Here is a 25,416-nt window from a genome sequence, read left to right on the forward strand (position 1 = left end):
CAATTTAAATAGGACTTTAAGATTGAATTTTTTTAAACAGAGACTTCCTTTATGCAATATCAAACGCCTTTGAAAAGAAATTTTTTTTTTTTAATTTCCCTCCTTGTCAATGGCGTACACCCGGATATGGTCGACCACCAGTGGTGTCCAGTTCCAGTTTCTAGCCAGTTCCTCGAATTGTTTGTCCGCTTTGGGATGGGTGTTTGAAAAGGGCTTGTGTTGCATATCCAGAATATCGTCATTGAAATTAACATTTCCGCCGGCGGTGAGGCCCAGGACTAGATGGCACTAATAACGAAAGATCATAGAAATCTTAAAAACTTAACTTAAAGAGAGCGGTCTCACCTCATGTTTTTGAAATGGTTCAAGAAGTGTCGCATTGTGTACTGCGCCGAAGAACTCGCCATTAAACTTGAAGATAATTTTATCAGCCTGCCAGATAATAGTGTAGTCGTGAAAACCGTCTCCATAATAATACTCTTCGTTCCTGATGACGAAGTGCTCACTTGGATTCGGTTCGGATCCTGTTTTGTTCCACACCACAATCCCTCCAAACAGAGAATTTCCGGCTAGCGAGGATTGGTGTTTGTCCTGCAGAACTGAATTGCCCCTGACGTACAAGCGAATATGATCCACAAAATCGTCATCAGACTTTTCAATATTAGGCACCAGAAGAATGTCTTAAGTATGAAAAAGCAGTCATCATGTAAGGATTTCTAACTATCAAAACTAGGAACCCAATTACTTACTGGGGAATAACCAATCACCCGTAGGCATTTTAGCTCTGATCTCAACTCGTCCGTATTTGAAGGTAAAGTTCGTGTGCATATTGGCGGATCTGAAGGTCTTGGAGACCCAAGGCTCCCGTTTCGATCTTCCCGAGCTCCGTCCACACTCCTTTCTCTTAGCTAGACCCTCCTTTTTGCTGGTGCAGCCCAGAAGAATCTTATCTCTCTCATCTTTGGTAATTGATATGTGCAATTTGTTGTTTGTTACATTCGAATTGTTAGGATCGTCGACGAAGGCAACGAATTCCTGGTTCTTCCCGCCGGTATTACGATACCTTACCTCGTGTTTCCAGTTATCCGTGAGCTTCTGGTCGTTGTTGAAGTTGTCTTCGAAGAGTAGGTCACCGCCGGAGAAGCCGCTCCTATGGGAACACTCTGATAGTGTTTCTGCAGGACTCTTCTTAACAGGCTTGCACTTTGCGATCAAATCACTCAGATCGGTACTCGAGGTTAAGCTAGGCCCATCAAGTAACTCGCCAATTCCCTTATCGTTGATGCTGTACTCCGAAAACTGACTTGCAATCTTATTTTTCGTCTCCACCACAGTTTGAATTCTTAGTTTGGCATTCGGTTCGATGGAATTTCGCATCTCAATCTTCACACTCCATGGGCTTTTGTTTGCAAAAGAATATGCATTATTATCGCACTCTCCGTCAACCAACTCGGCTTGAAAGAACAATGACTCGATCTCTTTCAGCTCTCCGGGTAGCATTATGGATACCTCCCTTCCCCTGACATTTACCACTGGATGCGGTACATCCTCCGCAGTCATAAAGGAAACAAGACTACTTAGCCAAGTTAGAAGAACACAGCCTTTACGCATGGCGGCTAAATGAGACTGCCGTTTTATATAGATTTTTGTGAGCTACTGGAGATTCCAGTCCTGCAGTCAGTATGATAACCTGTGGGTTACTCCACTCCCTGGTGTATAGCATATACATATGTACGCTCTTAATCTTTTGCTGTTCCATGTATAAATAAGATTTAACATTGTCACATTGGTTTGAGAGCTTAAAGTTATATGGCCCATTTATAGTTTTTTTATTCAACGAAATCACAAGTGCAGCACTTTTAAAGATCACAGTTTTTCAGATATTAAGTAGATTAATAAGATCACAGCTATATTCATTCCTCGTACTCATCGGTAGAATAGACATTTATCTTTTTTATGACCATCACAGTTTGGTCCCAAGTGGGAGAATTGTTTATGGCATTCTTTATTTTCGATGATAGGCCAGTCTCGAAATTGCGATAGCTCTTTTGCTCCGGTGGAACGCGGTTATCCGGAAAATTGTACTCTCCGCCGACGGTGAGGTACAACTCAATATGACGCTGAGTTGGGATATTAATTGGTTTATTATTAAGTACGTTTTTCGATGAAACCTACCTCTGTACGACTGAGTTCTTGGACGACAGTTGAGTTGGATATCTGGGCAAAGGTGCGACCATCTATCTTAAAGGTGATGCTCTTCTCCTTCCAAATGGCCGTGTAAGTGTGAAAGTCATTCCCAAAGTGATCCTCCCTGCTGGCGAAGTCTTTCAATTCGTAGGTGCGTCCTCCATTATCGTTGAGGATTGCCCCGGCATAAAGGGTTGTGCCACCGATCTCGTTGCTGGCGAAATCGGTTAGCTTCTTATTCCCACGGACAATGGCGATTCGAATGGCGTCGTGATGAGCTGAAGTCAGCGTGAGTCCTAGGTAAGGATTATTCTTGATATCAAAGAACTTTTTTTAAATGCATTGCAATCTGAAAGTTGCAAATTACCTGGAAACAGAAAGTCTCCGATGGGCATCTTGGCTTCAATGTCTATGCGGCAGTACTTGAATGTCTCATTGGAAATCAGTTTCGCCGAATCAAAGGGAGGCATAAATTTTCTAAACGGCAATCTGTACTTCTTTTCGCCACATCTTTGATTGGAATCGCTTTTCGTATAGGTGCAGTTCTCCAGATAGAAGGGGTTTTTGGACCCGTAGTTTGACTTAGTTACCTTTAGGTGAAGCATGTTGTTTTCCACATACGAGTTGGCTTTTCTATTCACAAAGGCCACTCCCTCATAGTGGGGTTCCAGAAGCTGTGATTGCACCACGTGCTTCCAATTGTGCAAAGGATTCTCACCATCTTCAAAGGACTCGGAGAACAATAACCTACCACTGCAGTTGATGGCTTGTCCTCCGTGGTGGGAAATCGAGGGCAGGCAGTATTTCGTGGAGCTACGCAGATTCTCGCAATCTAAACTTTCCCCGGATGAAGGGAGGAAATTGGGTAGATGCTCTATGAAAGCCCTGTTTTCTTCGAAGAAACTCATCCTGATGCTCTCGATCATAGTTTCGTTTTGATTTGTCTCTATGACGGCTGTGATTTTAACGATACGGGTATCATTGGTTATGTATTCCCAAATGGCCCACGGATGTGCGATGCTCGGGTCTAACATATAGTCATAGATGGGACATCTGTCCCCTCCGTACTCAGTGTAAAAGAGCACCGACCTAATTCGATCATCCTCTACGTATTTTATACATTAATAGGTGTTAGGCTGCAAAATGTATGGCCATCTTACCTGGCAGATATGTCGAAATCCAGGGATCGTCGTGGGAGATATTCACAAATAGATTAGGAAACTCAGAGGAACCCAAGCCGATCAACTGACTTAGTATTAATGCCAACCATAGACTCATCTTCATCCTTTCAGATAAGCAACCATACTGAAGCACTCGAGCTTACTGAGTTTCTCTCGGAGCTTTATTCGCGATAAGATTCTGACCGGAACGTATGTAATTACATAAACATCTACATATATTATGCATTTCAGCTATCAGTTGGCGAAGACTCGAACGTAATCGATCTTCAGGGCGGGCTGCTTCCATGTGGGTAGCCACTGATCCTGGGCCTGGTGGAACTGCAGCTTCGCCTGGGGATGGTAGTTGGCCCAAGGCTTCTCATAAGTGGCGGTGCGAAGATGGTCCACAAAGTCGCCGAATCCGCCCACAGAGATGCCCAACGAAATGTAAAACTGTTGTGGGCAATATATTAGAATTAATGATCTATTGAATTTTTATGACTTGCTTACCATTCTATCGAATGGCGCCATGGGACCACCCTGCTTCCACCTGGGATTCTCGTCCAGCTCAGTGAAGCCATTTAGCATCTCTCCATAGACCTGTCCATCCACGGAGAACAGCAGTCGATTGCTGCTCCAGTCCAAGCTGTAGGTGTGAAAGTCATCGCCGAAGTGGGATATCTTTCGCTTGCTCAGCCACAAGTCCTCCCTTTGGTGGGCATCCGTGGACAGAACGGGTCCTCCGTACAGAGATCTACCATCTACGAGCTTTCCGCGCGGCATCCTCAGGATGGAGTTACCTCTGGCCAGGGCCACTCGCAGCTGTCCGGATTCGTAACCCGATTGTCCGTACCATTCAGTAAGGGGTTCCAATAGTAGGAGGGGTACCTTATGAAGAGTAAAGGAGTGAAGAGTATGAAGGTTATAGCTAACAAGCTGTAGTATCATCTCACTTACTATCCAATCCCCCTTCGGCAGCTTGGCCCGGATCTCAATGCGTCCGTATTGAAAGGCAAAGGTGTCCTTGGTGCTGACTCGAGGTGTCACAATCGGGGGCATTATTCCACTGGGTCCACTGCCGGTGGAGTGCAGGATGCATTCCTTGATTCGGTTGTGGGTTCCGGTACAACGCTCCGAGAGATCGAGTCTGGAATTGGCTATGGACAGATCCGGACGATAGCTGGACCAAAGAAGCGGCTCAATAACCAGGTTGCCATCGTGAACTTTGGCCTTCCCGTCGTACAGGACGAACTCTGCATCCTTGGAGTCCAGGGGCACGCGAACATCATGGATCCACAGGGATTCATTCAGCTGGTCAAAAGTCTCCTCAAACAGAAGTTGTCCCTTGCATATGGAAACGCCAATTTGCGGCGAAACCTGGGTTTCAGAAGGTTCACAGACGGCGGGAGCGGTGGGTTCCAAGACACTGCCTTCAGTACTTAGCTGGTTGTCATCCGTGAAGTCATCCTCACCGGACGAACATCCCTTGGGTCGATAGTCTCCGCCAAGATTGCACACTGGCAACGGCTGCGCCAGATCTTGGTACACAGCCCTCTGGTGCTGCACACTTGTCCAGAGGTATAGAACATCCTGGGCTCTCAGGGGAACCGAGCTAAAGTCGCTCGTCCACCTGCCATTCTGGGGCTCAGTCAACCGCACGTTGAACTGTCCCTCGTTGATGAAGGATGTGAAATTCCGATTGCGATTCGCATTAAAAGCCACCACTTTCACGCCTTCTTCATCTAAAAAGAAAATCAGGTGGGAGAAATTAGCAAGCCTGTTCGCAATGTAAATAAATAACCTTCTCACTTATTCGGAATTCTGATTATAAACAATGTTTATTGTTTGATTTATAATTGCATTCCAGAGATCGTAAGGTAAAGAAAGGCATTAAGAAACTAGAATGTGGCTCATCCCTGACTTACCCGGAATAGAAACGCGAAATCCATTCTCCAGGAGCTCCACAGTCGGTGTGGGTATCTTGTAGCTAGTGGTGCATCCAAAACCAATGAACAGAAGTATTCCAATGCACAGTCCTGACATTTTGAATCCTCGATCTCAGCACTTTTGCCCCAAGAACCCGAAGCCTCTGACTCAATCTGTGTGTCTGTGTCTACCTCACTGGCAGACCGGTTTCTGTCGCTGGTGAGGAGCGATTATTACTATTTGTTTACTTTAAGTTGGTCCGGACAATCGCGATTCGGCGTATGCGAGTCCACATTGATATCAGCTCCGGCTGCGATCTGGCTTCTCTGGGACTTGGGCATTTTTTAAATATCCCGCAGACCCCGAAAAATAGGTTGTAACGTAACCCCTTAGTGATCCACGTTCGAATGAGAGCTTAAACAGCTGATGAGATAACAAAAGCTCGTTTTACACGACTAAAAATAAATGTTGACAATTTAAGACATTTTTAAATATTATTTCTTAAAGAATTGGGCATTTGCCAATAAGGATTTAGCTAAAGTATGTACTTTAAAAACATATTTTTTGGCTTTTATCCCCTCTATTTAGTTGTCTAATAAGTTTACTTTACCTACCACTTTATTATAATATCTACAAATTCAACAAAATGAAGTGTGTTTTGAAATTCTGATTCGAGTGCAGCTATATTTAAGGGGAGCTTGAACCGGGCCAAGCTTTTGAGCTCGGAATTTTCAATCTGATGCAGCAGTCCCAACGCACAGCTTCTCAGATTAATACGTTAATCGGATTCTAGTTAGTACACAACAGATATTAAGAGCAATTAAAACTGCGTCATGAGGTGGGCAACTCTGCCTTGTTTATTATTGCTGATTTCGAGCAACGAAATCTTTAGTTTTAAGATTCCCAGTATTGAATTTGAAATGCTGAGAGATGAAGGATTCGAGGTGTCCATACCAGGTGACTTTACATGGTTTACATTTACATGGTCAAGTTAAGCACATCATAAATGACAATGACTGCGTTAATTTATTCATATACACGGATGAATAAATCCATTCTAAACTTTTGGTGGCACTTCTTTAAATAATTCCTTTTAGTAATAGTAATATGTGGCTTTTTTCATACCGCTTAAGACGAACCTGGCATACAGCGAGTCTTCTACATGTTCCAAATAGACGACACTTGTCCAGCTCTAATGGACTACATCACGGAGGCAGTGAACGGAAGTTGGGTGTCCAAGCAAAAGATGAGTCTGCAGAACAACGACAAGCTGCAGATATCCATGCTGGTGCAGTTTAACGAGGAGATCTTCGAAAAGAGTGAAACCAGGGTGATCCTAAACACCCGGCTGCTGACCACCAAGGACTCCAGCTCGCGAGTCATAACTTTCCTTTCAGGCGAGGGTGAGTGCCAGGCATACCTAGCTCCTGCACAGCAGGTGAAGCGCTGCAAGCCTGCCCAAACGATAGTGAGCAGTGGACGCCACACTTGCCAGGGTGAACTCATCTTCGAGGACAACTTCTCGGAGGCGCAGCTGAACAAGACCACCTGGAAACATGACATCCGGTTCGAGAAATCAGTGGACTCATTGGCTAAGATGTCTAAGATATGTTATACCACTTTTTAGACAGCGCATGTACCACGTGGAGGAGGAGCTGGTGGCCTTTGACGATGCTGCACGGAACTCGTTTGTAAAGGAAGGCGAGCTCCACATCGTGCCCACCATTTCCACCGAGGTTAGCGATGGCAGCTTCAACCTGGGAGATCGCTGTACGGCCGTCGAAAGTCCGGATCAGGAGTGCAAAATTGCGCACGGCATCTTCTATAGCATCAAGCCGCCAGTTTTTTCCGCTCAAATTCACACCAGGAACTCCTTCAGTTTCAAATTTGGCAAAATCGTCGTGCGCGCCAAGTTGCCTAAGGGGGATTGGCTTTTTCCCTGTGAGTAACTCCTAACTTTCCTGTTAGAAAAATTGTTTCATATTTATATAATTTATTCCAGATCTGATGCTCCAACCGGTTTCTACTTACGCGGAGACCCACTATGCCAAGCAACTAAGTAAGTTCCAAAACTATCATAAGCTCTTAGGATTTTCTTTTTTCTTTCCTAACTTTATAACTTCTTTCAGGAATCGCATATGCCCGAGGTAATGCTAATTTGAGAACCAAGCAAGGAGATGATATTTCCGGAAACCATTTATATGGCGGTGGTGTAGTTTGGCACCACGGCAATGCGGTCCAGTTCATCAAGGACAAAATAGGGAACAACCACTACGGAGACGATTTTCACAACTACACCATGATCTGGCAGAGGGACAAGATAACCCTGATGGTGGACGAGGAGGTTTATGGGGAGCTGTACGACGGACTGTCATTCTTCAACGAGAAGTGCTTTATTATTTTTGGCGTTACGGTGGGAGGCTTCCTCAACTTCGACGATGGTGTATTGGCCAAGGATGTGAAGCCCTATAAGAACAGGGAACCGCGGGCTGCCCTCTCATTTTGGCAGCACCGCGATTCTTGGGCGCCCACTTGGGGCAGGCAGAGTGCGATGAGAATAGATTATGTTAGGGTTTATGCGGAATAGGCGTAGCAATAGTCCCAAAAATATTAATTAGATATATACGAGTTGTTTAATAAACACATTATTGTCGAACAACTAGAACCAAAAACTGATACTTACTCCGAATGTCCAAATATTTCGAAATCAGTCATCGTTTCATTTTCAAAAATGTTCCAGAAATCGGAAGACGCCTATCGATAACTGGAATTGTGCTCCCGCTCTAAAAATGATTAACAAGCAATTTTCAAGGAGGACTGAGCTTTTTTGAAAGTTTACATATTTTCTTCGCTAAACTAAGAATTAAAAAAGAATCATCAAAAACATTTGCAATTCTTTCGCACATTTTCCCAATTGGCAATGTTATCGATTGTTGCCGGGACTCAGATTGACATTGATGCTGCGTTATCGAGCTGCTAAAACTGGCAGCATCGATACTATCGACCGCAAATCGGCCTGTCGACCAGCTCTAGTTTTTTTCCCCGAAAGGAACAGACAAGCGAACTGGACTGGGAAACAGCAGCAGCAGCAGCAGCCGTTTGAATTGAATATCATTCCCCATTTCGAGCTAAAACGTCGTTGAGAGCCAAGCAGGAAGAATCCAACGGCGCACCATGCCTTCGGCTGCAAATACCGCTACTGTTACCGCTGCAACTGCCACCACCGTCGCCGCCACTGCCAGCAACAACAACAACAGCACCAACGCCAGCAAGGAGAAGCGCTCCTCCATCACTTCGCTGGGTGGATCGGTAGTCTCAGGAGCAGGAGCTGGAGCTGGAGTCGCGACCACCAATGGCCAGAGCAACAACAGCGCGGCAGCGACGGCGGATGGCAGCCAAACGGATTTGGCAAGCAGCAACAACAATGGAAACGCTGCCAAATCGAAGGCGAATGCTGTGTCCGCTGCCGCCGTTCCAGAGCCGTACAATCCGCTCAAGCAGCTGCTGGTGACCATCGAGCACAAGATCCGGAACCTGGAGAAGCGCAAGGTCAGTGTGAAGGGGCCGGCAAATTGCCGCAAAGGAAACCTTTTTCGGCAGCATGGCCCACCATTTTTATTTTCATTCCTCCGTGTTGCTTTGTTTCGTTTTGCGCGCACCCCTTGCCCCCTCCCTCTCCGCGCGGCCTAAGTTCTCGGGGCTGGCAGATTTTTCGCGACGCCATGTTTTCTAGAGCACAGCGTTGCCGGATCGTGCACAGCGGCCGGCATGTCAATTAGAACCAGTCAAAAAATTACACGCTTCAATTTGCCGAGCGTTTTAAGCTGCTTTTGTGCATAGCACAAAAAGTGATTACATTTAATGTTTATAGCACGTCGATTCCAGAAAATTCTTACAATGAAAAGCACGCACTGCTGACAGCTGTGTGGCCGGCGGGTCTGGCAACGTCATTTGCCGGCTCTTTCTGGTTTTGTTTATAGATTTGCAGAATTAATATAGGGCAAATAACAAAAATACATTTGATACAACAAATAGGAAAAATCCGCTTATTCATTTGATATAATTACATAATTCAGTTAATATTTTTATTCTTGCTTTATATTTATACTTTGTTTCCTAATTGCAAATACTCATTATTTTAATTACTTAAATTTATCTTTTTGGTATGTTAAATGTATTCTGGTCACGGACATTAAGACTGTTTAGTTTATAAATTTCTCTGAAATTTTCCGCAAAATTGATGTTGCAGTTTAATATTGACCAAGTTAATTAGTAAATTTACTTTAAAAATATAAAAAAAGCAGTGGTTGAATCCAAAAATCGTAAGAAGAGGACATTGTAGTTACAAGAAACTATCGGGGCTCCACCAAATTGAATTTTCAACGAAAGCCACTTAAATCTTATCTTTGAAAATCGATAATGGGTGTTTTTCTAATTATCAATTTGATTAGTTTGAAAAGTTAATTGCCTTCTACTTAAAAAAAAAGAGTATAGCTGCTGGCACTTCCTACTATTTTGCTGTTGTATAGTTTTATATGGAATTTCTGTTTATATAGGTCAAATTATTAACGCTGTTCTTAAGCAAATGTGACTAACACTGACTCATCATCTCTTATCTAGACCAAACTGGAGTCCTATCGCGCTATACAGAGCGGCGGGAAGGAACTGAGCGGCGACCAGGCTTCGGCAGTGGCCAAATACGATGCGGTCCTGGCCAATCTGGAGTTTGCACGCGAGCTGGCCAAGCATATTCAGCAGCAGTCCAAGGAGGCCGAAAAGGAGCAGAAGAAGCAGGCGCGGAAGGTAAGCTCGTTAAATCGCTATTTCCCGCTGATGTTGATTTCATATTCTACCAAAGGACAACCTGGCGAAGACAATTGCTGAGACGGCCAAGATTCGGGAGGTTCTGATCATTCAGAACGTGCTCAACTGCTTCAACGACGAACAAGTGCGCAATGATTTTCTGGTTGGCGAAAATGGAGCGAAAAAGTTGGAAAACACCGAACTGGAAGTGCTGGAGAAGTTGTAAGCAATACCACACATATTTTACACGATTTTGTATTATTAAATGCTTTCTAGTAAAGCTTCCCTTTGGTAAATATTAATTCACAAATTCTTTCTTTTTCTAGTTTTATTGAGACGCAAACTCGCCGCCCGGAAACTTCTGAAGATGTAAGCTTTATTGCCACTGCCCAGAAGTCTGCCGAACTGTTTTACTCGACCATAAGTGCGCGTCCAAAGTCTTTCGGCGAAATGACCTTCGAGAAGTTGCGATCTCTCTTCCAGCAGATCCAGGATAGTGGGTACCTGGACAAGTACTACCTTGTTCCACTGGCCGAAAACGCGGTAGCCAACAGCACGGATAGTGGTACTGGAAGCGGCGATGGAGAAAGCGGCGACTTGTTGAACGATGGCTCTGGCGAACTGGACACGGAACTGCCATCGGAGCCATCGGCTCGAAACTCGTTGGAGGAGGGACTGGACAAGTTGCATTTGGGCGTGCAGACAGAATTGGAGCAGCATCCACCGCACCAGCAACAGCAGGAGCGTCCGGGTCATCATTTGGAGCAGCAGCAGCACCAGAGAGCTCCTTCCTTGGAACATCTGCAGAACTTGGTGGTGCAACAACAACAACAGCAGCAGCAGCCGACGCAGGTCTACCAAGCAGCTCCTCAGGCCGGAGGAACCACCACGCCAGTGCATGTTCTGTACGCCCCAGCGCCACCTGCCCAGCAGCAGCCCCAGCAGCCACCGCCGCATCCTCACCAGCTGTTGAGCAGCCCCGTGAATCTCCAGGCCTTGCAAACTGGAGCAGCTGCTCCACCAGCACAACAGCAGCAGCCTCATCCAACCCACTTTGCTCCCAATGTGAGGGCCGTGGAGCAAAACTACTACAAGCAGCCACCGCAACACCCTCAAGGTCCTGCACTGCAGGGACCACCAACGCCCCAGCAACAGCAGTTTATGCAGCAGTTGCGCCCCTTGGCGGAGGTCTTGGGCACAGGAAGCTTCCATTTTCTGCAGGACAGTGAACTGGACAATCCTGAGGCTTTAGCCCCGCCGCCTCCGACCAATCAGGGATTGGTATTTGAGCAGCAACCGCAGCAGCCCAACCATGTCGAAGAACCACCGCAGGCCATACAAACGCTGACCTTCACCAACCAGTCGTTCCCGTCGCAGCAGCCCAAGCTCCAGCAGCCGGGACCGCAGCAGCAGCAGCTTTTCTCCCCGGTTCTGATCCACGAGCAGCGTCAACAGCAGCCACAGCAGCAGCCGCAACCAATGTTGATTATGCCGCGTCTGCCAACCCAACAGCCTCAGCAGCCTGCGCCTCAGGGAATTGGCATGCAGCCGGGCGATGTGACCTCAGTGTTTCCATACGAAAGTGCTGTGGTTACCTATGAACAGCAGATCCAGCAGCAACTGAAACAGCAACAACAGCAGCAGCAGCAACAACAACAGCAGCAGCAGCAACAACATGTACAGCAGCTGGATGAGCCCTCATCTGTGAACACCTCTTCGAGTGTCGGTGCTGGTGGAGATGTGGAGAACAATGAATGGCATGCCCGTAACAACAATACGAATGCTGCCGCCACAGCTGCGCTCACGAATGTGCTCAAAGGCGAGGCCACGCCACCGGCACCGCCCACCAAGTGGAGCTCGGAGATGAATGCGATGAGTAGCGCAGCCTCAAATGGCAGCAGCAACACCAGCCACAAGCAGGAGTGGGCCACGCCCAGGGACCACAGCGCTGGCGGTGGCAATGGCGCTTATGCTGATAACGAGGGTAACAGCCATTGGAACAATTCGCAAGGAGAGGGACGTCGCAACTCTGGCAATTATCAGCGTCGTGGCGGAGACAGGGATAACCGTGATCGCGATCAGGGTGGGCGAGGCGATGAGCGGCGCAATGGCGGCGACAGGGGCAACTACCGGTCGCGTCAATACGGCAACTCATCCAACACGAACGGACGCAATTCGGGCAACAGCAGTGTGTACTTCCGGAACAATGAGTCGGGCAATGGTGGAGGCAACAGCTACTACCAGAACGGAGGAGGTGGCGGTGGCACCTACAACAAGGAGTCGCGCTACGAGTCTTCCGGCGGCGGCGGAGGAAGCTACCGGGGCCAGCGCGGTGGCAACCAGCAAAGGAATGTGAATGGTTCGTATGGCGGCGGCAGGCCCATGGGCGATCGTGGTCGCGGCGGAGCGGGCAACCAGGGAGGTGGTGGTGGCTACATAAACCGTCAGAACCAGTCGCAACGCATGCCTCTTGGACTGGAGAATAAAAACTGAGCAAACAATACGTATTAACCGCAAACAAAACACATACAATTCATGCAAACCATAAACACAAAATCCATACAGAAAACAAGGAAACCAATCATCAACATGCAAGTAATGGCCACGTAGACGTACAATTATTGTTACGCAAAACACTCTCAACCATAAGAAATGGAAATCTATCAAAAAGAATCCTTTATAACGCAACTAGGGAATCGAAAATGAAGCAGACACAAATCAATTCGTGCGCATTTTTCAATACGATTTATAATTACTTCCCTTGATTTTGGTTTATTCGATAATGTATTAATAATAAAACAAAATAGTGGTTAGAAACAAGAAAGAATTACAACTATATACAGGAAAGTAAGCGCTCCAAGGGTTTCTAAAACTCCCAGACAGTACAGGACAGGACTTCGTCGAAGGAAAACAAACGAAAGATGGGCATAACACAAAATTGTATGTGCATGTAACTTGGATCTGCCATTTCTTGCTTGATTTTACTACATTTTACTGTCTGTTTGGCTGCGTTGAAGCTGATGATAACACAGATGTCGAGAGAAAGAATATAAAAAGTATTTATACGTCTTAGCAATTAAATAACGATTCTGAAATATACAAATTAATTACTATTACCTATATATATAAACGAAGGATAAATATATTTATAGTTTGTGCTCTTACTGTCCTGCTCTATCCAATTTCAACACCTTTTTTTTGTTTGTTCTGCCAAACTTTTACACACAAACGATGAAAACAAAAATACAAAGCCACGTAAAAAATAATAGTTGTAATTAATACTGCGCGAATGGAGAAGCGTGCACACTAACAGTGCATTATAAATGAAATGAAAACTATGTATTTGCAAAATAGTACATACATTAAACAAAAGTATATAAGCCATTCGTTTTCTTCAAGTACTTGGGCCCAAAATTTTTATATTTCCTTGGAATATTTAAAATATCAAATGGAAATAGGAGTTTTTTTTATCTATTTAAATGGGGCTACTTGGATTAGGAATTCCAACTCCGGCAAAACAAAAAAGCTTATATTAAATAATTCTAAAAAAAAAGCTAACTATTCAATTTTGTTCGTCTTCTTGGACTCGACTGTTCCTCCATCGCAGAGAAACCAAAGACCAGCCAGAATAAGTGTTATTCCGATGCCAGACAATACTGTCAGTGGTTCCTGATATACAAGCGCTCCTAAAACAAACTATATAGCGAAAGTTAGTCATAATTATTCAAATATTTCGGGAAAGCACCCACCGATAAGACATAATTTGAAGCGGAAGTTAAAACGACGCAGGTTAAAGTTTGTTCAGTCATTTGCAGGGCCTTCAGAAAGCAGCGCAAGTTGCACACATTGCATATTACCATTAACACTAATGGCAGCAGCTGAAGTATTGCTATTTCTAAAAAACAAAAGGTTTTATTTGATTGATTGTTATAAGAAATCACAATCTTGCCTAAATAAGAAGAGTCTGCTGTAGTTTCTGAAGCATTGATTAATTTCCGGGCGCTGAGGTGGCTGGGCAGTTTTCCGAAAAAGCTGCCTGCAGCTGCAAAGGACCCAGCCACCAAACTATATCGGTATTTTGCGAGGGATTCCATTTAGTTAAATCTTAAACTTAAAAGTGTAAACAAAAGTCAAGCGAAGCAGCAGCTGATGCTTAGAGCTGCTAACTTACCTCAATAGGCCTGCTAACTTGTGGGGAAAGCATGGCGTGGTTTATCAAAAATCCAACAGGTGGAGCACCTTGGCGCACCATTTAAAAAACAAAATATTTCATTCACTTCATGCCTTATAAACATATAAGCACAGGAAAATAAGACATCAACCTTTTAAAAAATACAAAACTGCAAATAAAATAAAAAACACGTGTAATTTTTTCGTATTTCATTTGTTTATTTTACAAAACGTTCAGCTAATGCCTTGACATTCATCGAAAAAGTCTCATTTGCTAATTGCGCGTTGTTTTGCATCTTTTGGAATTGCGTAGGTATATATACAAAGACAGTTGCTACATAAATAATACATATATTCTTGTACCTCTCAACAAAACGCAACTTACATAACGCAGAGCAAAGTAGTTGCATTACAAAATAAATCTCTATGCTGTCGTCTGGCATAAGCAATTCTTCAATTCAAACATTTAGACACTTATATGGAAAATTGCTTGAGTGCTATGCATTTTGTCTCATTGCTTTGCTTTTCTTCGCTGTCACGGTTTAACTACAATTTCGCTATCGTACTATAACTATATATTTAGTTAAATATTTACTTGCTGCATAATACTTTGCCTGTTTCGGTTCTAACACTCACACACGGAAACACAGATATTCCTAATGCACTCCAAGCAAATCTATTAAGTTAGGTTCTTAGCATTGCTATATTTTATATTTTTTGATGTTTTTCCGTTTCCGTTTTGATTTAGTTTTTATATGTATGTATATCGATCGACTAAGGTAAACTGCTCACAATTATTTTATATGTAATTCTTTTTATGTTCATTAAAATGTATACATATGGTTGTATATTTGTATAAATTTGTTTCGTATAATTGGTGTGTCTTAAGTGTGTTGTTGTGTCTGCTAGGAAAATGCAACGACTTTCAGCCGTTTCTAGGAGCTCACAGAATTGAACCCCATGCCCAAAACCAACATGCATTTGTGTAATCAACATTCAACAATTCACTCACTGAATTCGGCTAATCTAATAAAAAGACACTTTTTTCTTGCCATTTAACAAATGGTCTATCCCTCTAGCAATTCTGGCTGCTCTAATACAATGGCCTTCTACATCAGAAGGCAGCACCTGCGACTGGAACTGGTGCTATCGGTGACCACATCGCCAGTGATGCCGCTGAACTTGTTCAGCGAACTGCCCGCCGGTGAGGAGCCCTCGAAGTCGGATAGTACGCTGCCCGGACCCATGTGTCCCATGTGACCCAGTGTTGGTTGCGTCGAGATCGGTGCTGATCCGTTGTTGTTGTTGTTGCTGGTGCTTAGGTTATTATTGTTGTTGCTGCTGCCGCCGGCTCCTAAAACAGAACCATTAGTTGGTGTGGCACTAGCTGCTGCTGCAATTGGATGGGCATTGCTAGTTGCTTGGGATGACAATTCGAAAGTATTGAGGACATTGGCGGTGCGTGAAAGCGAGCGTTGCTTCTTCAAGTTGGCCAATGTGGCACCGTAGCCATCCAAGGCAACATGCTGCTGCTGCGGCTGCTGCTGATGCTGCTGAAGCTGTTGGTGTTGCTGCAACAGCAGTACGTGTTGCTGCTGGTGGTGTTGCTGATGCTGCTGCTGCTGCTGTTGATGTTGCTGATGGTGGTGCGTGCTATTGGTGTCTGGATGTTGGAGGTTTTTGGCAAGGCGTTGGGTGTGTTTGGTGTTTAGTAGTGCGTTGGTGGTGTGGTTGTTGTTTTTACAGTTGATGATGATGCGGGCAGGCAGACGACACAGAACGGGCGAAACGAGGCACAACAACGACAACAAAAAAGAATGAAAACGAAACAAGCAAATGTTATTTTACTTTTCTTTTCTTTTCCTGAGAGTTAAGTTAGCAGATACCCTTTGACCAGTTGGGAGTGATAGAATATGTGGGATTGATGTTACATGCGAGTCAAATTTGCTAATTGCAGCCATGCTCCTCTGTCTTCTCAGTACGGTGGTTAATATAAAAAAAAACGTTTGGGTAGTAAGCTATTAAGAAAGTAATCAAATCATTTACAAAAAACACAAAATATGCTTAATTAATGCTATTTTAGACTGTTAGATTAAGAAATCTTTCATAATGCTTTTAATTAGGTTGTAACTAACGAAAACTAATGAAATAACAGGATGCCTATTCATATGAACAGTATTTTACTACAACAATAGCTGTCATTTTCATACGATATATAAACAAATTTACAACAAAAGAGTTTCAAAGAGGTTTCCTATCAATACTCGAACTAAGGTATCAAATAGCGCTCCCTACAGGGCATACGCCACTCGATACGCCACTCATGCTGTTAGCTGTGTTTGCTTGTTGGAAGTATTTTCATTTCCATTTTAGTAGAGTCGTTAAATAAACATTAAACATTGACATTGACACGGGGACAGAATGGCGCTTAAGCAGAACTCTTCGTGATACGTTGACGCTCCTTGGGAGCCAAACAGGGGGGTTGGAGGTGGTTGGAGGTGGCTGGAGGTGTTTGGATGGGTGCTTGAGTAAATGGCTGGCTTTGGTTGAAGGGAGGAAGCGAAAGCGGAAGCAAGCCTGACACGTGGCCAAAGGCGTTTTGACTCACCCACGAGGACGGTGACCTGGACATTGATTTTGCCGTTGGCAGCCTCCTTCGACGACTGGATCTGAACGGCCTCGGCACTGGCCGCCGTTCCCTTTTCGGTGAGGATGACGGCCGCCGCGGAGGTGGCTCGCTGCATCTCTGCCGCGCCACCGGCGGCTTTCAGGCGGAGCAGCTCATCGTTTTCCCGGCCATCCGGTGGACGGCGCGACGGATAGGAATGTGTGGCGGTGGCCGACAATGCGGCGGAGGATGCCATCATGGCATTGTCCAGCGCATCGGCGGACTTGGAGTGCGGCAGTGGTTGGCCATTCGAACTGGCCGTCGAGGGTCGCTTCTCTCCGTTGTTGTTTCCGTAACCATAGCCATTGGTCAGCGGATCCCCTCCCGAGGAGGGAGCCTCCGAGTCCGTCGCCTCCTGCGCCTGCAGACGCAGACGCGTCTCCTCGACGGCATCCTTTTTGGTTGTCAGCGTTTTGTCTCGCAAACTGGTGCGTCGCACTGATTGGGCTCTGTGGAGTGCGATAGTTAGTTTTAAGGGTATTGTTTAATGGGCTCCAAGTGCTGTATAAATGCCTTGTGTTGTTGCTCTGCGAGCGTCGAACGCGTCGTCGCTGTGCCTCGGCCAGTCGTTTGCTCTCCTGCTCCGTCTTCAGCTGCTCGATGCGCTCCCTGATCTCGGGGTCTTCACAGATGTCTACGGAGACAAAGGTAATGGATTTTAAGTATCTAGTTTAAATTAAATTCTACGATTGCGACAATTAACATTCAACTTAATATAAATGAACGTAAGTGTTTAAATTAAATAATGAAGTAGAGAGAACTTTGTGCAAAATGGGAAAACTTTTTCAAATTAGCCATTTTAAATCGTTATTCCTTCCAAGCTCGAGCAGTGTAAGCAAAGTTCTTCACACCTGAGAGCGCTCTTCCTACTACAAATAGTCTAGATTTACACATTTTCCGTGTGGCATTAACAACAATTTATAGCTCAATTTCATATTCATGGTTATTTTGCTGTAGCAGGATAGTAGAGCACCGTTGATTCAGAGCCGCTACCTTTTCGCATATTCTCACCTGAAGGAGTCTCATCGTCCTTGTTGCGAACATTCAGATCAGCACCACATTGTGCCAGCATCTCCAGCACCTCAAGCTGAAAGAGGGATACATTTAAAATTATTATTCCCATTTATATGGCTTCGAGGCTTCACTCACATGACCCCAGCAAGCGGCGGCATGAACCGGAGTCCACAGATCCTTGTCCATGGCATCCACGTTGACATGCTGCTCCAGCAAAAACTCCACGACGCGGACATAGCCATTGGCCGCAGCTATGTGAAGCTGAATAATTGAGATAAATTAAAGGTTATACACAGGAAGTGAGTATGGGTTTAATGAAGCTGGATATACATATGTACTTTTCATTGAAAATAATAGAGTTTTTTGTAGGAAACTGATTGTATAATATTTGTGTAAAAGTTGTTCTTTAAGTTGTTTATAAGCTTGAATTATTCCTTGAATTAAGTTTTATTAGCTTTTCCCTAAGATAAAATTCCACTTACCGGAGTTGCGCACTGGTAGTCCGGCTCCTCCAAGTCACCTCCTGTGCGAGCCAACTCCATTAGGTCGCGCAGCATAATCCGCTCCGTGGAGGAGCGCGTCTCATCGATGAGCTCCTGGGTCACGCCACGCTGCGCCATCTCGCCCTCGATGAAGTCCAATGTGTTCTCGTCGTCGCACAGGTCGTAGGGCATGTTGCCATCGGTGTTGACCGCCAGCAGATTGGCGCCGTGCCGGATGAGGATGCGGACGAGGTCGAGGTGGCCGCAGGTGGCGGCCGCATGAAGGGGCGTCCACTTATCACTGTCCTGCGCATCCACATTCGCACCGTACTCCAGCAGCAGCTGCAGCATCTCGACGTTGTTATCAATGCACGCCTGATGCATCGCCGTCAGTCCGTCCTCGTTTGCCGCATCCGGCGTGATTCCGTGCTGCAGCAGAGCCGCCACCTCGGGCATATCGTTCCGGGATGCGGCTTCGAGCAGCACCACGCTGTTCTCGAAGGATATGTGCCGCCTGCCGCTCAACGTGCCCGATCCATTGGCGTGCCGGAAGTGGTGCGTGGTATCTCCGTTGCCGTTCATCAGTCCGTTGCCCAGCGATCCGGTTCCGCTGCCGCCGCTCGCCGTGTTGCCCTTCGCCCGCTGCAACTTGGCCCACTCCTTGTCCTTCTGCCTGGATAGCTTCAGCTGCTGGGCACGACGTCTAATTAACAAGAAGGGATTGAGCATGAGATTTGGGATTAGTTGTGCAAGTAGAATGGCTTTAAAAATGTAGAGGGCGCAGTCTAGGGAATCTATCTTAAGGGATTTACTTGGACAAAAGCCATCAATTTCTTTCCCTATTCTGCGATTTAAAATAAAAATGGTAGCGGACTTTATTTGTTCTTCTTTTGACTTCAATCCAATTAATAAAGATTCTAAACAGAAGGGTTCTCCTTTATTAAGATGTCTAAAAAAACAACTGACGATTATCTCAGTCTTTTGTAAAGCATATCTACTCTAAGGAAGAAGTATTCACATAAGGTAAATGTATCTTTTATGTGTTTAAAAAAGCAGAAAAAGTAGGCTAGTAATCATTTTATTGGAATACATTGGTTGTGATCAATTCAATCAATTGAATGTTGTAAACAGAATAATGTATAATCTCTTTAAAAATCGGTTAATTATGGATATCCTGGCACCTTTGAAAACTGCTTCAAGAGTATTTCCTATAAACTGTGTATCCTATACTAATTAATTAACTAAATGCACTTTGAACTCACAGTCTGGCCAGCTGGAGCCGCTCGTGGGTGGGCAGGCTCTCCACGGTCTGCATCTCGGCCACCAGATCGGCGTGCTCCATCTTGAGCTGCTTGGTGTAGCTGGCATCCTCCTGGCTCTTGCGCTGTATCAGAATGCCCTTGATCATGTTGATTTGTTGACTTGAACCCTACGCCCGCTCAATGATATGTTTGCAAGTGTGCTCCAGAGTTGTTCCGTTCAATTTTATAGCATTTGACAACAATTTGCGAGGCTTTTGTTATTTGTGCTGCTGTTGCTGTTTGTGGTTGTGATGTTGCTCGTCTGGTGCGCATGCATTTGTATGCAAATTGCAATTTGCATCTTTGAATTTGATTTGATTGCGGGTGTTGTCTCTGGCGGCTCTTATTGTTGCCCTCGTTGTTGCCAGTTGCACGTTGCTCTTGGCTGCAGCAGCTGTTTGGATTGCTGCAGCAGCTGTTGCGCTTTGTTGCTGCTGTTGCTGCTTTTGCTGCTATTGCTGCTACTGCTGCTGCGGTCCACTTTTCCCAGATCCTTTCACTCCTGGTCAACACCCGAGGCTGCTCTCATGGCAACTACCACGTTTATCCCTCGTCCTGCGCGGTTGTCTGGTCCTGTCCTCAGTGTTTACTTATGATTTGCTTTTCCCAGCTGTCGATGTTTGCCGAAGCTCGCTTCTCCGAAACTTTTCGTTGTAAACTCTGCAAGGGGAAAAATCGAAAAACAAAAAAAGCAAATCAAATACATATAATATTTCATAAAACTGTAAAGTTTCTCAGTTGCTCTCATCCAAAATCTAGCTGTCCGATAAAATTAAGCATGATAAATGATTCCTAAACGCGTGGGCCAGGGCAATTGAGTTAGTGAATTCAAAGTTCAAAAAGTACCAGCCAATACTCCTTTTGCAGGACTTTATATTATACTTTATATTAGTGTCAAAAAATACAAATTATATAAAATATATTAAGATATCCTTGAAACGCTTTAAACTTAAAAATCAACCTACTCTTTCATTTCTAAGTTAAATTTGAGATGTGTAATCAAAGGTCTGTTGTTTCCCTAGAGTATTTGAACTTTGATGTGCCCGAGCAAGTTTCGCCCAGTAATGATTTCTTTTTGGGTGCGTTGAAGCGCAAGGATAATGCTGATGACGCATGTGTCCTTGGATCCCTTGCCTTAACCCGCTGAGGCCCCCGCTCCACCCGACCTGTCATCGATAGCCTGGCCAATGCCTTGAATAAGTATTAGCCTGTGCTTCGTGGATATTGCATGCCAAGGAGCCATCATGGAGTTAAGTTTGCTTTACTCGGTTGAAGCCACAAGCCCAATCTCATGTGCAGCCAGCTTGATCCTGTGAATGTGTCTTATCCTAGTACGGTCAACAAAGGGAATTACTAAGTGGACTTGTAACGAACACTCAGTAAAAAGAGCAGGATTTTTAAAGACCGTGCTGAGTTGGCTGGGTAAAAAGCCCTAAGACATTAGGTGGTTAATTTACTATGCGCTGAGTGCAAAAACGTTTGAGCGGAAAAAGAGAAAAGGACTGCAAAATTATTTTAAAAGATGATTACGCGGAAGTAGAACAAAAAAAGCATATACAATTATCTCAGGTCCTCTGCGATCTAAGTGGAATAAATTCTACAAGCAAAAGTTTAAGCTTAAGTAGACCCTTAAATATCTTCCCTTTAACCAATTAATTAATAATCCGATAATTGAAACCGCAGTTCGTTTACAGATAAACAAGCATCAGAAACCATTATAAATCAGTACCACTAACTAATGCGATTCATTAATTATTTACCTGTTTTCTTGCACAATATAAGTAATTGAACAAAACCAATAAAATTAATTTTGCGTCCTTCCGTATATGAGCATTCTCAAGCTCAATTTCACAGCAGAGTGAAGCGCAACATTTGTTAGGCCAACAATCAATCATTTTCCCCTGAAAACACTTAATCTGTGCGCTTTCATTTGAGCTGAGTATCTCGTCAAACTGTATCAATCCCTATTTTGATGCGAGAATAAAGTTCATTATCATAAATTGAAAATTGTAATTATTGTTTGCGTTTGCCTTGAAATACTGCATGCGCGATGGGAGATTGTGTGTGTGTGCGTGTGCAGTTTCCTCTTCCATATTGCAGCAGTAATAGTCATTAAATGAACAATTTAAATCGAATATCGATTATGGCTGCTGGTAACACACTTTTCGGCATCCTGTTATGGCACATGAATATCCTTGAAGTCGATGGATGGGAAATTGCTGCCATTAAGGAAATGTTCATTTATGCGTTTTGTCAGATGCAATACAAAAGGAATTTCCATCCGACGTGACTGCCATAATGTGCGAGTGTGTACCAAAAATTGTCGATAGCAGGACCTAAAAACAACAACAACAGCTCTACGCACTACTGAAATAACAATGGGCACCCCAACTACACCGCACACCACGGCGTATGCGTGTTATCTATGCGGTCAGGCAGTAATACTAGCTCTTTCGCACTTGAGCTGTGCGTGCCAGGAACTTCGTGTTATTAATTTTGCACGCCTCGTTTTAAGCTCAATATTTATGCAACTCCACAATGGCGAGAGCTCACAAAATTTATGACTTGAAGATAAGGAAGCCAGAGCGCAAAAACCGAACTGCTTTCAAATCACTGAAACTAGAGCAGCAGTGAAGATGTTAAGTGATGATACCCACAAATTGGGCACCACAACTATTTTATATTCTAAGCTTTAATGGCACTGGCTCATATAATTTGGTAACCAACATAAAGTCAAGAATATTGAGAGTAACTTGGTACTAGCATTTTATTAATATTATTAATATTAAATATATTTTAATTCATCGGATAGAAATAACAATGTTTTGTTATTCCTCTGTATTTTCAAGTGACATAATGATTTTGCGAGAACAAACACTTTGCGTTATTAGTTTACCCCGCAAAAGTGCATATAATTTACGACTTAAAGGCAGACATTAGCCGATAAGATAGAAGAAAGCTTAACGGAACAAAACTCAAATACACTTAGAGCAGTTTAATTTGTCTTTTTCCCCAAGTTCTCCCACTCACGGTGCCCAAGTGCCCCCAAAACATCAAGGCAAGTGACGAAAGCCACGGTGACCTCAAGAGCCGGATGAAAGGGCGACCGTCGAGTGAAGGGGAGGGGATAGGAGGGGAGGGGTTGGCAAATGAATGGCACTCGACAGGCGCAATGTGCAACACGAGCTAGCAACAACAACAAAGGCGGGGTAAAACAGTAGGAAAAAGAAACAAAGTAGAAAAATCACCTTCCAGGCATTATCCTTCGGATAGGTCAGGGGATCTAGCTGGCGACGAAATCTGCCGACGGCCAGCGGCCAAGGAATTGCCTCGTCCTTTCTAATGAGCGCCCGCATCACCAGCAGCACCAGCATCACTGGCATCACTAGCATCACTAGCATCACTAGCATCACTAGCAGCGTCCGAAGCAGCACCAGCTGCACATGCCTTTGCTAGATTGCTACAGTGGTACTCCGCTAAGAGAGAATCGTTACATCCTGGACTTTACAACTTTTTAAAACTTTTTTTTTTAAGATTTATAGACTTGTTTGACTCTGATTTTGAATGTTACAGCAGTCGTTTTAAGCAAGTCTCTAGTAATATTTATGTTCATGTATATAATAAAAATAATAAAATTAAATAATATTTTTTTTACAATTTATGGATATACCTTTAAAACTAGCAATTCGGCTTACAATTTTTGTTACCAATAAATGGACCTTAACTGCCTCAGTTCCACTTGAAGGAAATGTTCCCTTTGAATTGGAAACCCATTTACAAAAATTAATTAATCCTGCGCATTCCGAACTGGAACAGGTATTACCTTCCTCTCACTTTCGCATAATTATTTTCCGTTTTTTTTCTCATCAATAAAAATGTGCAATTATAAATTTATTCAGCGCCACGCGTTGCTCATTATTTCTCGTATGGTTTATGGCCATCGAAGCGTTCGAGTTCCGCTTAATTAGCAGCCACTGTAAACGGGCAGAGGTGCTCCCCCAAAGGGGGTGGGCAAAAGGGTGGATGGGGGGTGGCTACTGGAGTGGGTGCCGGGTCGCACTGTACTTGTGGCGGCTCTCGAGTGTCGGCTGCTCTCGCATGTGTGCTCGAGGGCAGCGAATTATGTGCTTGCACTGAGTGCAAGTGCATTAGCACCCGCCAAGAGGGTTGGTGGTTGGGGGGGCCTACCCAAAAGGGGGGGTGGTGGGAGGTAGTCCCTCAAGAGGGGGGGAGATGGAAGATGGAACTGCCGATTAGACGGGGTAACAGGATGTTTGCCTTAACTGCTGCCCAAGTGTTTCCTAGCGAGGCCATTGCAATGTCTGCCACTGAATGGGCCCAGTACGACTCGTTTTGGCCTGGCCAAAAAGTGTGCCTCGCAAAACACACAGACTCAGTAGCCAAACACGGCAGGGCAATGAAAGTTCTACACAGTTACTGTGTCTGCTGCTGTGCCCTTCGTTGGGGATATTATAATTTCGGGCAATCCATGTTCGGCTGCATTGCAAACTGCAATATATCAGCAGCGCCTACCAAACATCATTAGCAAAGGTTCCTCCAAAAACTTATGCTAATAAATTCCTAGGAAAGTACACTTCGAACTTAAAGCTACGAAGAAGTAGTTCTTATAAATGTAATATTATTATTTTTTTATGCAACAAAATCCAACTCTTCAATGCATCATAATATTGCTGATTTTCAATGGCTTAACTTAAACTCAAATTGTTTTATTAGGCCTTTAAGGACATTAAGTTTTATGTAGCATTAAGAGTGTTACTTCCCAGTTACCTTGAAAAGAGATGCCCACGTGGCTCTTAAGATGATGATAATCATGTTCTTGTGGCAAAATCAGCCAAGCATCAGATCCCATTTAAGTTTGGGTCGCCCCAAATAAATTTGACAAATGCGTTTATATACGAATTGAAATAGCACAATAGCACAGATGGAAACGATTTGAGAATTCCCACTTTCATAAACAAATATTAAGGAGTATTAAAATTTTTGAAAGGATCATCAAGATTTCATTTCAGCACTCAATTCACATACTGCTCATAATCAAAAATTCCAGGAATTTTCCTAGCACTTTTACGATGAATGAAAAGGGTATAGGCTGATTCCGTGCTGTGCTTCTTAACAATCGTGTTGGTTTTTGCTATTGGCAGTGGCACTGGCACTGGCACTGGCATGTAGCTTCTGTTGCTGTTGGGTTTGGCCCAAAAATGAAAATCAAATAAAGCGATTGCACGTGAGGCGAGAGTCTCGGGTCTCGAGTCTCGAGTCAGGTCGAGTTTTGGCCGAGATGGGCTCGGAATACGTCCATGGGTCGAACGGTTTGGGGCTGAGCCTCCGCCGAGACTGGGAAAATGCGAATTGGGTTTCCCACTTTGTTGTTTCCGCTTTGTTGACTCCGCCCGGCCGGTTCGACGCCCATTTTGGCCAAGAGTGGAAGAGACGTGGCTCATGCAAATTAAATTTCAGTGCTGATTTGTCTGCAGTGCCTGCTGCGTCTGGCGAACGGGGTCACAGGTGTATTTTGTGCCAGTTAAAGTTCCCTTCGCTTTGTTTTTGTGTGTCGTACTGGCGCAAGGACCAAGGACCAAGGACCCAGGGACTTCCAGTGACTGGGCCAAAATGGACAGGGCATGTCAACTTGGGGTCTAACCACCCAAAAGACTGAAAAGCTGAGCAGCTTACCATAAGCGACA

General features: G+C 44.5%; 7 protein-coding genes across 9 annotated transcripts in view; 2 read left to right on the forward strand and 5 right to left on the reverse strand.

The window, feature by feature from the left end:
• Nucleotides 1-20: 20 nt before the first annotated feature.
• Nucleotides 21-1,560, reverse strand: LOC120447761 (gram-negative bacteria-binding protein 2-like). Its single transcript, XM_039629306.2, has 3 exons — nucleotides 750-1,560; nucleotides 346-680; nucleotides 21-288 (listed from the first exon to the last, which is right to left on the reverse strand). The coding sequence occupies exons 1-3, from the start codon at nucleotides 1,558-1,560 to the stop codon at nucleotides 91-93; spliced, it is 1,344 nt and encodes a 447-aa protein (XP_039485240.1). The 3' UTR covers nucleotides 21-90.
• A 248-nt stretch (nucleotides 1,561-1,808) lies between these two features.
• On the reverse strand, nucleotides 1,809-3,527 carry LOC120450564 (gram-negative bacteria-binding protein 2-like). Its single transcript, XM_039633674.1, has 4 exons — nucleotides 3,348-3,527; nucleotides 2,555-3,292; nucleotides 2,176-2,483; nucleotides 1,809-2,120 (listed from the first exon to the last, which is right to left on the reverse strand). Exons 1-4 carry the CDS (start codon nucleotides 3,469-3,471, stop codon nucleotides 1,914-1,916), a joined length of 1,377 nt encoding a protein of 458 aa, XP_039489608.1. The 5' UTR covers nucleotides 3,472-3,527; the 3' UTR covers nucleotides 1,809-1,913.
• LOC120450562 (gram-negative bacteria-binding protein 1) lies at nucleotides 3,512-5,680 on the reverse strand. The gene is made up of 4 exons (XM_039633671.2): nucleotides 5,273-5,680; nucleotides 4,305-5,089; nucleotides 3,858-4,235; nucleotides 3,512-3,800 (listed from the first exon to the last, which is right to left on the reverse strand). Exons 1-4 carry the CDS (start codon nucleotides 5,388-5,390, stop codon nucleotides 3,603-3,605), a joined length of 1,479 nt encoding a protein of 492 aa, XP_039489605.2. The 5' UTR covers nucleotides 5,391-5,680; the 3' UTR covers nucleotides 3,512-3,602.
• Nucleotides 5,681-6,030: 350 nt separating this feature from the next.
• On the forward strand, nucleotides 6,031-7,980 carry LOC120450563 (gram-negative bacteria-binding protein 2). Its single transcript, XM_039633672.2, has 5 exons — nucleotides 6,031-6,230; nucleotides 6,407-6,839; nucleotides 6,901-7,214; nucleotides 7,276-7,332; nucleotides 7,403-7,980. Exons 1-5 carry the CDS (start codon nucleotides 6,107-6,109, stop codon nucleotides 7,858-7,860), a joined length of 1,386 nt encoding a protein of 461 aa, XP_039489606.1. The 5' UTR covers nucleotides 6,031-6,106; the 3' UTR covers nucleotides 7,861-7,980.
• A 309-nt stretch (nucleotides 7,981-8,289) lies between these two features.
• On the forward strand, nucleotides 8,290-13,460 carry LOC120450561 (caprin homolog). Its single transcript, XM_039633670.2, has 4 exons — nucleotides 8,290-8,822; nucleotides 9,894-10,076; nucleotides 10,132-10,298; nucleotides 10,403-13,460. Exons 1-4 carry the CDS (start codon nucleotides 8,448-8,450, stop codon nucleotides 12,567-12,569), a joined length of 2,892 nt encoding a protein of 963 aa, XP_039489604.1. The 5' UTR covers nucleotides 8,290-8,447; the 3' UTR covers nucleotides 12,570-13,460.
• On the reverse strand, nucleotides 13,401-14,220 carry LOC120450565. The gene is made up of 3 exons (XM_039633675.2): nucleotides 14,026-14,220; nucleotides 13,826-13,971; nucleotides 13,401-13,772 (listed from the first exon to the last, which is right to left on the reverse strand). The coding sequence occupies exons 1-3, from the start codon at nucleotides 14,168-14,170 to the stop codon at nucleotides 13,635-13,637; spliced, it is 429 nt and encodes a 142-aa protein (XP_039489609.2). The 5' UTR covers nucleotides 14,171-14,220; the 3' UTR covers nucleotides 13,401-13,634.
• Nucleotides 14,221-14,441: 221 nt separating this feature from the next.
• The window catches only part of LOC120448188 (protein phosphatase 1 regulatory subunit 16A), a 41,654-nt gene continuing 30,679 nt past the window's right edge, over nucleotides 14,442-25,416 (reverse strand). For 2 of the 3 annotated variants that reach the window (XM_039630053.2, XM_044005983.1), the window contains 7 exons: nucleotides 19,673-20,371; nucleotides 18,411-19,113; nucleotides 18,064-18,189; nucleotides 17,926-18,001; nucleotides 17,428-17,548; nucleotides 16,855-17,363; nucleotides 14,442-15,909 (listed from right to left, as the gene is read on the reverse strand). In XM_039630053.2, coding sequence (XP_039485987.1) covers nucleotides 15,356-15,909; nucleotides 16,855-17,363; nucleotides 17,428-17,548; nucleotides 17,926-18,001; nucleotides 18,064-18,189; nucleotides 18,411-19,113; nucleotides 19,673-19,818 — 2,235 coding nt within the window. In that variant the 5' untranslated portion in view covers nucleotides 19,819-20,371 and the 3' untranslated portion in view covers nucleotides 14,442-15,355. The remainder of the gene's footprint in view (nucleotides 15,910-16,854; nucleotides 17,364-17,427; nucleotides 17,549-17,925; nucleotides 18,002-18,063; nucleotides 18,190-18,410; nucleotides 19,114-19,672; nucleotides 20,372-25,416) is intronic. The other variant, XM_044005984.1, reaches the window with a different exon arrangement.

Source organism: Drosophila santomea, chromosome 3L, assembly GCF_016746245.2.
Source record: "Drosophila santomea strain STO CAGO 1482 chromosome 3L, Prin_Dsan_1.1, whole genome shotgun sequence".
Classification (NCBI taxonomy): Eukaryota; Metazoa; Arthropoda; class Insecta; order Diptera; family Drosophilidae; genus Drosophila; species Drosophila santomea.

What these genes read in the sequence shown, in the direction of transcription:
- LOC120450562 (XM_039633671.2), bottom strand. Translation starts at nt 5,390, where the DNA reads ATGTCAGGACTGTGCATTGGAATACTTCTGTTCATTGGTTTTGGATGC. An exon ending in ATTTCGCGTTTCTATTCCGG is followed by an intron (nt 5,090 to 5,272) that starts GTAAGTCAGGGA and finishes TTTTCTTTTTAG; the next exon opens with ATGAAGAAGGCGTGAAAGTG. An exon ending in TGCCGAAGGGGGATTGGATA is followed by an intron (nt 4,236 to 4,304) that starts GTAAGTGAGATG and finishes ACTCTTCATAAG; the next exon opens with GTACCCCTCCTACTATTGGA.
- LOC120447761 (XM_039629306.2), bottom strand. Translation starts at nt 1,560, where the DNA reads ATGACTGCGGAGGATGTACCGCATCCAGTGGTAAATGTCAGGGGAAGG. An exon ending in GGGTGATTGGTTATTCCCCA is followed by an intron (nt 681 to 749) that starts GTAAGTAATTGG and finishes TTCATACTTAAG; the next exon opens with ACATTCTTCTGGTGCCTAAT. An exon ending in AACCATTTCAAAAACATGAG is followed by an intron (nt 289 to 345) that starts GTGAGACCGCTC and finishes TTTCGTTATTAG; the next exon opens with TGCCATCTAGTCCTGGGCCT.
- LOC120450565 (XM_039633675.2), bottom strand. Translation starts at nt 14,170, where the DNA reads ATGGAATCCCTCGCAAAATACCGATATAGTTTGGTGGCTGGGTCCTTT. An exon ending in AGCAGACTCTTCTTATTTAG is followed by an intron (nt 13,972 to 14,025) that starts GCAAGATTGTGA and finishes TTTGTTTTTTAG; the next exon opens with AAATAGCAATACTTCAGCTG. An exon ending in CTTCAAATTATGTCTTATCG is followed by an intron (nt 13,773 to 13,825) that starts GTGGGTGCTTTC and finishes TTCGCTATATAG; the next exon opens with TTTGTTTTAGGAGCGCTTGT.
- LOC120450561 (XM_039633670.2), top strand. Translation starts at nt 8,448, where the DNA reads ATGCCTTCGGCTGCAAATACCGCTACTGTTACCGCTGCAACTGCCACC. An exon ending in GGAACCTGGAGAAGCGCAAG is followed by an intron (nt 8,823 to 9,893) that starts GTCAGTGTGAAG and finishes TCTCTTATCTAG; the next exon opens with ACCAAACTGGAGTCCTATCG. An exon ending in AGAAGAAGCAGGCGCGGAAG is followed by an intron (nt 10,077 to 10,131) that starts GTAAGCTCGTTA and finishes ATTCTACCAAAG; the next exon opens with GACAACCTGGCGAAGACAAT.
- LOC120450563 (XM_039633672.2), top strand. Translation starts at nt 6,107, where the DNA reads ATGAGGTGGGCAACTCTGCCTTGTTTATTATTGCTGATTTCGAGCAAC. An exon ending in GGGGGATTGGCTTTTTCCCT is followed by an intron (nt 7,215 to 7,275) that starts GTGAGTAACTCC and finishes AATTTATTCCAG; the next exon opens with ATCTGATGCTCCAACCGGTT. An exon ending in CCACTATGCCAAGCAACTAA is followed by an intron (nt 7,333 to 7,402) that starts GTAAGTTCCAAA and finishes AACTTCTTTCAG; the next exon opens with GAATCGCATATGCCCGAGGT.
- LOC120450564 (XM_039633674.1), bottom strand. Translation starts at nt 3,471, where the DNA reads ATGAAGATGAGTCTATGGTTGGCATTAATACTAAGTCAGTTGATCGGC. An exon ending in GATTTCGACATATCTGCCAG is followed by an intron (nt 3,293 to 3,347) that starts GTAAGATGGCCA and finishes TAAAATACGTAG; the next exon opens with AGGATGATCGAATTAGGTCG. An exon ending in AAGAACTCAGTCGTACAGAG is followed by an intron (nt 2,121 to 2,175) that starts GTAGGTTTCATC and finishes ATCCCAACTCAG; the next exon opens with CGTCATATTGAGTTGTACCT.